We start from the raw sequence: 12,313 nt of genomic DNA on the forward strand, positions 1-12,313 counted from the left end.
TAATAGAAGAGGAAATTGAATGCATAAGTAACTATATCTTATTAAAAGAAATTGAACAAACCACAAATGAGTTCCCTAAGTAAGCATCCCAAGAACAAGAGGGATTTAAATTTGAATTCTACCAGCTATTTAAGGAATCATTAATCCCAAAACTATATAAACCATTTGAAATGACAGGTAAAAAATTAGTCCTGCCAGACTACTTTAATGAGAAAAATATGGTTTTAATATCTAAACCAAGGAGATCAAAAGTAGAGAAAGAAAACTATAGACCAATTTTCCTAAGGAATATTGATCAAAAAGTTGAAATAAGAGTAGTAGATTACAGTGCTGTATCACAAAGATCATACTTAACACCAGATGGAATTAATATCAGGAAGGGAGGGCTGGTTCAAAATTGGGGAAACTAAGCATAATTGACTATATCAATAACAAAAACAGAAAAAAAAATGTGATTTTCTCAATAAATGCATAAAAATTTTGTGATAAAATACAGCTATTTCTATTAAAAACACTAGAAATTATAGGAATTGATGTAGCCTTTCTTCAAATGATAAGTAAGATCCATCTAAAATCAAGATCAACCATTATATGTAATAATGATAAAAAAGAAGCCTTTCCAGTAAGATCAGAGATGAAGCAAGGATGCATGATTATATTCAATAATGTATTATATTAGAAATGCTAACTACAGCAATAAGACCAGAAAAAATGAATAAAAATAAGCAATGAGGAAACAAAACTATCATTCTTTGGAGATAATATGATTGGTATACTTAGAGAAAACCAACAAAAATTAGTTGAAAATTAACTACTTCGGCAAAGTTGTGAGATATAAAATAAACCCACATAAATCATCATTTCCATATACTATCAATAAAACCAAACAGAAAGAGATAGAAAGATACTTGGGATCCTACCTGACAAGACAAACCTAGGTACTATCAGAATACAACTCGTACAAATAAAAACAGATCAAAACAATTGCAGAAATATTAATTGCTCATAAGTAGACCAAGTCAACATAACAAAAATGGTGATTCTACCTAAATTAATTAAATTATTCAGTACTATGCCAATCAAAATGCCAAAAAATTATTTTATGGAGCTGGAGGTGGGGGAAAACAAAAACAAAATTCATCTGGAGAAACAAAAGGTCAAGAATCAATGAAAAACAAATGTGAAGGAGATAGACCACCACTACGAGATTTCAACTGTATTAAAAAGTAGTAATCATGACATATTCTGGTATGGGTAAAGAAATAGACTGATGGGTCAATGGAATGAATTAAGTGCATAACACATAGTACCAAGTGACCATAGTAATTTAGTGTTTGATAAACCCAAAGATCCAAGCTTTGGGGGCAAGTATTCACCATTTCCCAAAATTTGTTGTGAAAATTGGAAAGCATTTTGTCAGAAAGTTGGCATAAACTAAGATCTCATATCATATACCAAAATAAGGTCAAAATGGATAAATGATTTAGAGACAAAGGGTGATATCACAAGTAAATTAGAGGAACACAGAAAAATTTACCTGTCAAATCTATGGATAACTGAAGATTTTATGTCCATAGAAGAGGCAGAGAAGATCATGGGAGTTAAAATATAAAATTTTGATTACTTGTAATGAAATTCTTTTTATACAAACAAAAGTCATTCAGTCAATATTAAAAGGAAATCAGTTAACAGGGAGGGGAAGGAATTTTACAACAAATTTCTCTGGAGAAAGCCTCATTTCTCAAATTTATAGAGAAGAGACAAGCTTACAAAAATATGAACCACTTCCCAATTGATAAAAGGTCAAAGGATATAAACAGGCCATTTTCAGAAGAAATCACAGGTATCAATATCTACATTAAAAAATATGCTATATCAAGACTGATTAGCTAAATGCAAGTTAAAACACCTCTGAGGTACCATCTCACACCTATCAGATGGGTTAACATCAGAGAAAAGGAAAATTACAAATGCTGGAGGGAATTTGAAAGCATAGAAACCTTCATGTACTGTTGGTATAATTGTGAACTGGTCCAAATATTCTGGAGAACAATTTGAAACTATAGGTAGAGGGCTATAAAACTGTGCATACCTTTTGATTCATCAATACCACTTCTAAGTCTGTATTCCAAAGAGATCAAAGAAAATGAAAAAGAATTCATATGTACAAAAATGTTTAAGCACTTCTTTTTTGTACTGGCCAAAAATTGGGAATAGAAGGGTTGTTCACCAACTGGAGAAGTGGTGAACAAGTTGCGGCATATGATTGTTGATGGAATACTATTGTGCTATTTTTTTTTTAAATGGTTTCAGAAAAGCCAGGGAAGACTTGAATGGACTGATGAAAAGTAAAGTGAGAAGAGCCAGGTGAACCTTGTCCACAGCAGCAGCAATATTATAAAGTGGTCATCTGTGAAAGATTTCACCAGCTAGATCAAGACAATGATACAAGATAATTCCAAAGGCCCCTTGGTGCAAAAGTCCATCCATCTCCAGAAAGAGAACTGGTAAACTCTGTGTGCTGGCTGAAATATATTTTTTTTCACTTTTTTTCTCCTTTTTTTTCAAGATGGCTAATATGGAAATGTTTTGCATGATTCCACATGTATTATACATATATATATACATATATACGTATATATGTATATATATAGGGGGAGAGAGAGAGAGAGAGAGCTCTTGGATGGTACAAAGGTGAAAGGTAAGGAAAGAATGTGTAACTCAAAGTTTTTTTAAATGAACATTAAAAAAAATACCAATCAAACAATATGGAATGGATTGTACGTCCATTTAAATTCCTTAGTTTTCCACCTTTGACTGCAAGTAGGCTGCTTGGTCTACATAGTCAAACTAAGACAATATTATTTCATCCTGTTAGTGAAAAAGAATAGAAAGAAATAACAAGTTTCTCTATAAGGCTGACCTGACATATCCATGTCTATTAAAAAAATGGTGAATATCAAAGAACTTTCTCTTTACAGAATCAAATACAAGTTCTTTATCTTAGCAGTGAACATAAATCCCCAGGACAACCAAATACAATACTGTCTTAGATTTGACTCAAATCCAAATCAATTCGTAAAACTTCACAAGAATCAATGAGCTCAGATTTGGAAGATGATCAGTTACCCTACACCAGAATCTGTGGTTAGATACTTTCTCAAACTCCCATTATGCAGTAAGTCTCAAAGTTCCTTCCCACTTTATAGGTTCCTCTTGTAGTAGGGAAAAGAATTTGACTTATCACGGAATAGGAAGCTTACCACTAAGAGTTTCCATTAACTGCTCTGTTGTTGGATCTGGGTAGTTCCTCAGTAGAGTATATATGGACATCACCATTCCTGGGCTACAGAATCCACACTGAGTGCCATGGCATTTAGCAAGCCTCTCCTGAGAGGAAAGAAAAAGATTATACCATAAACTAGCACAATTTTTCAGTCTTGACGATCATAAAACACATATCTAGTTTAGAATGATAAAACAAACTTCAAGAAAAGTCACCCAGGAACAAGCAGTTCTTTCTTGGAACTGAGATTCCTCGAAGAAGGACACAGATGTAGACTTTAAGCAGTGTTACTCTTGGTCCAAATTTTTGAGGGCTAAGAAAAAAAATCTTGAAGGATAAGCAAATATGCAAATATTGTTAATGTCTATTAGTGTCTTTTCCCTTTCTTTCCCTGCTTTCAAGGAAGATGAACTATAAGCAAACCATGTTTTTCTGCAAAAGAATGCTCTAATCACATTTGACTCTCCACATGTTTATAATGTGATTTTCATCTAGTCTTTATCTGTTCTCTAGTAAGGAATGTGTGATAAAAAAAATCTCTAAGGACACTTTCAGTTTTAAATTAACTGTATAATTATATATCAAACACTTTACTGTCCTTAGCAGCATTACCCAAAAGGATGACTATTTTGGAATATAAATGGAATTGCTGGTGAATGCAATGTACACATAGCTTATCTATATGTTTCATCTGCATTTTAACACCTTCTTAGGTCTTGAAAACTAACCAAATGAAAAATCAAGTCCTGATTTGTAACAATTGTTAATTTTTAAATGCCCACGCTGAAAATTTAACAATTGGCTTTCTGGGTCTCACAAGGTGATTCAAGCAGGCTCAACACATGCCTGAATATAGGGAATAATGTGAGAAACAGCATGTGACAGTGGATTGAGATCCTATCTTGGAGATAGAAAGATCTGGTTTTAAATCCTACCTCTGATACATAAATATATACATATATACATACATATATATATATATACACATATACATACTAAGAGTATGACAGTGGGAAAATAATTGAGCTTTTCATTGCTGCAGGCAAGTTCCTCAAGACCATAAGGAATATTAGAAATCTGCTTTATAGTAACAGAAATTTCCACATCAGTATTTTCCCATAAAGATAAAATAATATGAAAAAAATGGAATAAATTAAAAGACAGGGAGAGAGGGAGAAGGAGAGAAGGAGAGAGAGAGAGAGAGAGAAAGAAAGATGGATGGATGGATGGATGGATGGATGAACAGTATACCCAGGAGTGAAATAGGCTGCATTGCCTTTGGAACCTGCAAAGTTTTTTAATGACCTCAACAGCTATCTGAAAAAAAGGCTTACAATATTCTATTCTGAGCTATACTGAAAACTCTCTGAAAAATTTAAATGGACAATGGAAATGAAAAATGGACGAGAGTTACACTGGATGGGAAGAATGGATGAGTCATTTACATCAATTGAGTTTCCACATTGCTGAAGTCACAAATTCATTTGATAATCTGAGCACAGCACATATATTCCAGTTTATTCACTCATCTTTTCCTCAATAAAATTGATGGAAAGTCATCTTCATTTTAACTTAGAGGCATAGAAAAGAAAGCTTCTAGAATCTATCTTAAATGATGAAGGAAATTGATTCAATCTAAAGATTCACACAGTCTGAAGGACTGAAACATCTTTTAGTACAAAACATTCCCTTAGTTCATCACCCCTAATTGGAGAATGTTCATTTCTGAACAAAGCCTAGCAATACTGAAACTTTGATTCCACTACTCATTGATTGCTAGAGACAAAAGGAATCTTTGAAATCATCTCGTCTAATTCTCTCATTTTATAAATATAGAAACTTGTTTGGAGAGAAGTGGTTTGATTAAGGCTGCACAAGTTAGTGGAGGAGCACCTACGTTTTCTGATTTCAAGTCCATGGATCCTTCCCCAAGGCCACAAGGTCCAATGTAACATTACCTGAACTGGATGAATCCTGGTTTTGATGCTTCCAATGCCTTCCACTGTGGTGACTGCAGCACCATGGAGAGAACATAAGGGAACCAGGCAAGCAGTGGCAGAATAATGGCTATGGTGTTTTAAGTAAAGGAAAAACAATGATAGTAATAACATTACAATAGTATTTAATCAACCCTGCTGTACAGTGATTAATCATATCTGACCAGGTATTATAGAGCAGGTCTCACTAAGAATCCATGTATTTGTGAGAGATGTGCAAAGGGATTTGTTGTTACTGATTTTGTTCTGGGATTGGAAGGGAAATAGAGGGAAATGGAGGAAGGAGTGTAAGAAGGGATAATGAAGATATAGATACAGAAATTCCCTAAACTCTTATTATTTGTTTATTATTTTTATTTTAAAGCAAGCATATCTGTGCATTATTATGCCTTAATCCTCCCCAGTCTTGACACTTTTCTGGTGTTTTCTCCCATGTACCTTCTGGAAGCTGATGTATATTGTTAAACTTCGCTTCATCATAAGCCCTTTTCCCTTTCCTGCCCTCATTGAAACCTATCTTCCTCCCAAAGTCTCTAAATACCCAGCTTCCTTCTCTAGGTCTAGGTTCTCCTCTCTTGCCCCTACATACGGGGCCAAGAGAAATGAGCATACTTTTTGCTTCTTGTTGCCAGTGCCAGATCTTTTCTCTGCCCCATCACTTAACAATTTCTCTTCTTTTAGGATTAGGCTTTATTGTGTGGTCTAACCTGTTTAATTGGCCTGATATCATTATTACCACACTTATTTGCTCTTTTTTTATTAACCATAAACTTCATTCTTTAAATTGACCCATAAGACCATGAGCCTGAATCTTTTGATTGAAATCTGAATCTTTGTGAATCTTTTGTTCACTGGAATCATCATTTTGTAACCTCTCCCTCAAATGTGGTGGGAAGGGGAAAGAGTTGTCACAAATTAATGCCATTCAGTATCTGATTTTTTTCTGGTGATTTGTGATATTCAAGTCTGATAACTCATATGATACTCCATAGTGTCTCGTTCCAGCCCAACCAGGACTTTCCAACTGCCCCCTAACATACTTCTATTGTTTTGGAAGACTTTCAGAATGCTGACACACAGAGTATAGTTTGAGGATCAGTATCCCTAAGGGCACTCTTATTTATAAGGTGCCAATATTTTGTTATCAGTATTTTCAGAGGATCCTAATGTTATTCCATAAAACACAAAATTAACTACTTTCCAAAGAATACTGTATCAAATGACCAACAATTTAGTCAAATCTAATCTAGCTCAGTAATGATACAAGCATAAAACATAGTTGTGACCAAGCAACATACTAATAAAGAGCTATAATAACAATGAAAGTCATAAAACAGATGACATTCTCACTAGCAACACAGAAAACTAGCATTAACCTTCATAATTTTTTGAGCACTGCAGAGAGGTCAGCCCAGGTAAGATTTTAAAACCAGTAAGCTCCAAAAGCAGCAGGAAAACAAAAGGAAAGAGCATAGAATTCCTAACATTGGATATATAATAACTCTCCTCAAATGTAGTCAATATTCTATTTAAATAAACTTGTAGCTCAAGCTCCAGAAAATAAGAAAAAAAATTATTGAAAAATCAAGATCAGAACTTATTTTTTTTCATATTGATATAAGTTCTGAAGCAATATTGGGGAAGAGGAAAAACAGTGATCCCAGGAATCGATTTCCATTGTAACCATTAGAGGTCACAAAAGATTTAGACTTGTGCTCTAAGAGCCCAGATTTGAAGATCCACATTTGTAATAATTCTACCTTGGAAATATAATTATAAAGTGTATGAATGACTCATGATTGTGTCTCTATTTAGAAAGATAATAACTTTCTGAAATCAGCTGGAGCGTGACTCTCAGAGCTCTCCCACTCCCTCATGCCACCAACAAAGGAACACAAGGAAATGGAAAGGACAAGGTCAACCACAGGTGCTTATGAGAAAAAAATTAGATCAGTGAGAAGCCATTTTTCAAAGAACAAAATAACACTCTGTACAAACAGGGGTCAGTTACACTTTATCTGTATTAGGGAAGTAAATAAGGATTTTTTGTTCCTCCTTATCTGTTAGTTTACGATTTCTTTTTCCCCTTAGAGCTCTGGTCACCTGAATAAGTGTCAATAATAAAAAGAAACAAAGAAACTCACAGTCTTAAACCTTGATGCTTTATTTTTCTCCTCTCCAGGCTGTCAGAAGGAGTGGGTTTGAGGAGAAGAAGTGACAATATTATAACCTCCGCTGTGATGTATCACCCTTTCCTCCCTTTTTAAGAGATCCTTAAAACATCTGCTATAGTGGGGGACTTCACCCTCTAGTCCTCATCTCACCTTAGTTTTCTCTCTTCTAGAGCCAGGAAAAAAATACTATCCAGGGTTTTTAGTGATTTATCCTTCAAAGTAGGGAAGACAACTTAAGCCCTGCCAGAACTTTGATAACCCCATCCATCCATAATACTCTGTCTAGATCGTTGTTGCAGTCATCTACCACACTCCAATTCACTTTCCTTCCATTCTGAAATTCAGTCTCCTCCTCTTCCTTTTTACTCCAGATTCCTGCCTGCCCTCACTAACGCTGAGGGATTATGATATCTACATTAATGACCTATCTGGCATCATAACTAACATCCATACTCCTCCTTAGCTATTAATAAAGGATGGACACATTTAGAACTCATTATTCAATTAACATTTCAATTATGCTAGGCACTGCAGATATAAAAAAGGCAATAATCTCTGCCTTGAAGGATCTTATTTCCAATCCCATCATCCACAACTGTCATTGGAATAATTCTGAAAGCTAAAGTTCTCCTCTTTGATCATAACCTTCTATCCTTCCACCTCTCTGGAGCAAAGTTAAAATTATTCCTTATACTCATTGTGACCTCTACTTCTGCTAACTCTGCTTCAAATCCTTCATTGTTTAGTCTTCACATTCCTGCCTTCACACTCTCAGCTGTGAGGTTGATCAACTTAACTATACATGTCCCTTAGAATCCTTTTTCCTATCCAAATATAACCCTGGGTTTACCACTTATTCTCCAATACCATAGCTTCTGAAACCAGCTAAATATTGTCACACAACAATGGAGCAAAACAGGGGCTTTCACAAATTCATGGTATCTGATCTCTCCTATACCCTCACTGTTGCACTGGTCAATACTTTTAATCTTTCCTGAAAAATGTACACCCTACAAACTTCCTCCTGTCTCTTAGCAGAGACCCTTGTCTCCTATATCACAAAGAAAATCAGGTCATAAAGGCAGACACCTTTAGTGCTCCTCCAGATCCTAGCTCCAAGATCACTTATCTGCTTATAAGGGGCAGACTCACAATCTCTTCCATTGAACCAGAAGAAACTTGAGATCCTGAGTAAGGTCTGATTTCCTTCCTCAGGAAGAGGACAACACCTCATTCTGGATTTTGTTTGAGGTCGTCAGGGAGAGAGGTCAACAGAGGAAGAGGAGCAGGATTTACCCCTGAACAAACTTATTACCTTGGAAATATGAGTTTCTGGATCAAGGGAGAACTATGTATTTTCATTCCTTGGGAAACTCCTTAGAAGATTTTTAGCAGGGTTCATGTTTAGCCAACAGGGGAGTGCAGGCACTAAAAACAGTGAAGGTGGGAGATAGCCTGCAATCTTTTGTGCTTACTCTTTGGGATGAAGGAGGGCTGTAGGAATTGAGTGCTAATGAATTCATAGTAGTTCTGAAAGGTGAAAATACTCTATATGGATCAAAGAGATTTCAAATCTGATTTGACTGGGAGAGGAATTTGCTTTTTCTAAACACTCTCAGAGGCTTGAAGTCAAGGTAATGACATATTCAGTGATAGAGGCCTAGGATGACCAGAAGTCAAGTTTTAGTGGTCATGGCATTTAAAACAAAGAGGAGACTATAGAAAAGAACTATGCTTTCTTTGCCCTTGAGAAAAGTTCAATGAATGATCAGAAAAAAAAGAGAGAAGGGAAAAGAATAAAACTGGGCAATAACTATAAAAAGACATATATCAGAAGTTAATATCCATAGAAATGGAAAATGAGAGCACAGATTTGGTCTGTTGTCTCTGTATTCAAACTTATAGAAATGTTCAAATGATAGACTGTTTTCTCAAGTATGAGTTCTCATCTATGATGAAAGAGAACAAGCACTTACTTCTTTCTTAAAGCTTTCTGTAGTGTTGTAGGGGTTCCCTAGCCTTTGTTCTCAAGCCTGTTAGGTTTTCAACACTTAGTTCTTACTGTGGAACATGGAGGGATCCAGTCCTGGAGAGCAACCTCAGTATTGATTGTTCAGATTCTCCCATTCGCAGTCTCCTGTTTTAGAACGGATTTTCAATCAAAGAAATTTTGAGTTTTGTCTATTTTGAAGGATCAGACACTTAGTCTCACTCTTGTTGCTGTTTTAAATCAAGACTTGTAATTTCTTCCATGTAAGGAAATCCTACTAAGGAATTCCCTCTATCAGAGCAGATTAATAACTGTTCTGCAATTTGGAATCTCAGAGTTGCTTGGGTCAATGTACACATGCAAAATAATTAAATGACAGGCTACTATTGCAAAGTTTTGTTTTGTTTTGCTTTACATTCCAGCTGGATCTTTTGAAAGTGATGATTATTTGATTATTTGAATCAGTGATTATATCTGAATCAATAGAAAGATTGCTTTTTCTGAAGAAATCATGGTCAATTCTGCATTCCCTTGTTTGTGCAATAATTCCATTTCTTTAAATAATTATTAAAAATAAGGCCCTGAATTATAATACTTTAGTCGTAAAAGTTAATATTAATGTATTGTGAGAAAAGAAGGGAAATACATTTAGATTTGAGTTTACTTTTAATTAACTATGCCATTCTTCCTGCTAAGGACTTCAGAATGCCAAATACCCCTCTCTTCAACAATAGGCTGGACCTTTCTAAATAAAATTCCTTAGATTTGCAACCTGATTCCATTCTGTTGTGTTGTATAAGGACAAGCAAAGTAAGATCGTTGCTGCTTTTGTTTTAGAAATCAAGAAGTATAATGCCTCTACTTGCTCCAGGATCCATGGCCATTTAGATTGTAAGGCCAAGGATCTTGGAAGGGTGGACTGTAAGGGCAAGCAAAGTAGGATCTTTTGCTGGTTTTGTGCCTTTGATTGAATCTTGCCTTTACCAATCAAGAGTCTTTATTAGGAGTAAAGTATAGAAACAAGAGTTTCTTTAACTAGAAACAGTATATGTATTTGTAATTTTGATGTGTTTAAAGATCTTTGCCATCCATTAATAGGCCTGCCCATGAAAGGGAGTTTGAGTAGGGAAGATTTGTAGGAAGGCCTACACCTTTGGTTAATGAAGCACTGGTTCTCAAAGGTTGGGAAGCTCTCTGGCTCTAAAAAATGTACAAATACTCTGAAGATGAGATTTAACTTTGGGACTTAGTTTGTGAAAGAAGCTTTGTATGGCAGATGAGACTCTGGGAAGCTGCTAATGAGCCCCCTGGCTTTGAAACCCAGATTGGTGCTTCCTTCTCTGGCAACTATGGTCAGACAGTTAGACCTGTCTGTTGATTTGTGATATGTGTATTGCTTATGCCAGTTTGGAATTGCTGTCTGTTGATTTCCTCAACTAAGTGAATGATATATGTGCTTCATTAAAGGAGATTGTTAACCCTTAAAAAGCTTTCCTTTAAGAAAAGCAGATCAAAGAACCTGTGATAGGAGGTTCATACACCACTACCCCCATGTATGTTGGCATACTTACTATTACAGGTTGCTAATCGACAAAAGATTTTGTTGGAAGTGTCCCACCTTGTGCTGAAACTTAATTAGTTAGTTAGTTATGTTTAAAGAAATATTTTCAATTGCCATTCAGTGGTGCCATATACTAGTAACTCTAAACTTATGATACCAGGATATGCCAAGCTTCTCCTAAAAGGAAGACTTTGCCTCTGTGCTTAGTAAGAAGGATACTTGAATAAAAAACTCTTAGCCCCTTAATCTCTTTGTAATTTGCTAATTTAAAAATCTTTATCAGAACAATGTCCTGGCAGGGATAGGGTGGATTCACAGAAAATCAAGGTCACTGATGCCATAGCCCAAAACTACTCCTGTTCTTTCCCCCTTTGCTCTAATCTCTAAGGAAATGATGATCCTACTTCTAACAATGGCAAACCCCTCTACTTGTCCCCACAATTACATCCCTTCTTGCTTGCTTGATTATTCACCTTCTACCTCTCTTTTATCTTCAATCTGTCCTTATTTACTGGCTCTTTCCAGCTAATGACAGAAGTATACATATATACTTCTTCTTCAAAAGAAGACCTTCCCCTGACCCTAATATCTCTTCAAGTGACTTTTCTATATCTCACTTTAGAGGGAAATTCCTAGGGGTGATAAAAAACTTCTATACTTGTCTTCACTTCATCCTCTCCTACTTACTTACTACTCCCCCTACAAATTGACTTGTATTCAATCACTTAACTAAAACTGCTCTTTCCAAGAATATCAATAATCCTTTAATGGCTAATTTCATCAGCCTTTTCTCAATGTTCATTTCACTTGACCTTTGCACCTTTTGACCTGGTCTAGAACTTCCTCCTCCTGTGACATTGCTCTTTCTTAATTTTCCTCCAAACTGGTTGACTTCTTTTTGCTGGAATATCATCAATATCCCATATCTTAAGTGTGGCTGTTTTCCAAGGTTCCATATCTGCCTTTTTTTCTTTTTTTCCTATCTATATATTCTCTTTTGATGATCTCATCAGTTGCCATCAGTACAGTCATCACTTATAGAGCACTTCCAAATCTTTCTGCCACCAACTATATCTTGGAAATCTCTACAAGGGCTGTCTCATTAACATCTTTAAAATTCACATATCCAAAACTGAATTCATTACCTTCTTCCTACCAAAACAAAAAAAAAAAATCCTTTTCCAAATTTACTCATTTCCCTTCAGGTCACCAAAATCTTTCCAGTCACCCCAAGCTGTACTACTTTGGGGTCATCCTTGACTTTCCTTTATTCTCCTCATTTCCATTCATTTACAAAGTCTTGTC

The 12,313-nt window shown here is 35.4% G+C and overlaps 1 protein-coding gene across 5 annotated transcripts in view; it reads right to left on the bottom strand.

Moving 5' to 3' along the window:
* The window catches only part of LOC140506074 (aldehyde oxidase 4-like), a 120,231-nt gene that overhangs the window by 95,298 nt on the left and 12,620 nt on the right, over positions 1-12,313 (bottom strand). For all 5 annotated transcript variants that reach the window (XM_072612832.1, XM_072612833.1, XM_072612835.1 and 2 more), the window contains exons 4-5: positions 5,245-5,353; positions 3,264-3,390 (exon numbers count right to left, since the gene is read on the bottom strand). In XM_072612832.1, coding sequence (XP_072468933.1) covers positions 3,264-3,390; positions 5,245-5,353 — 236 coding nt within the window. The remainder of the gene's footprint in view (positions 1-3,263; positions 3,391-5,244; positions 5,354-12,313) is intronic.

This window comes from Notamacropus eugenii, chromosome 5, assembly GCF_028372415.1.
Source record: "Notamacropus eugenii isolate mMacEug1 chromosome 5, mMacEug1.pri_v2, whole genome shotgun sequence".
Taxonomy (NCBI): Eukaryota; Metazoa; Chordata; class Mammalia; order Diprotodontia; family Macropodidae; genus Notamacropus; species Notamacropus eugenii.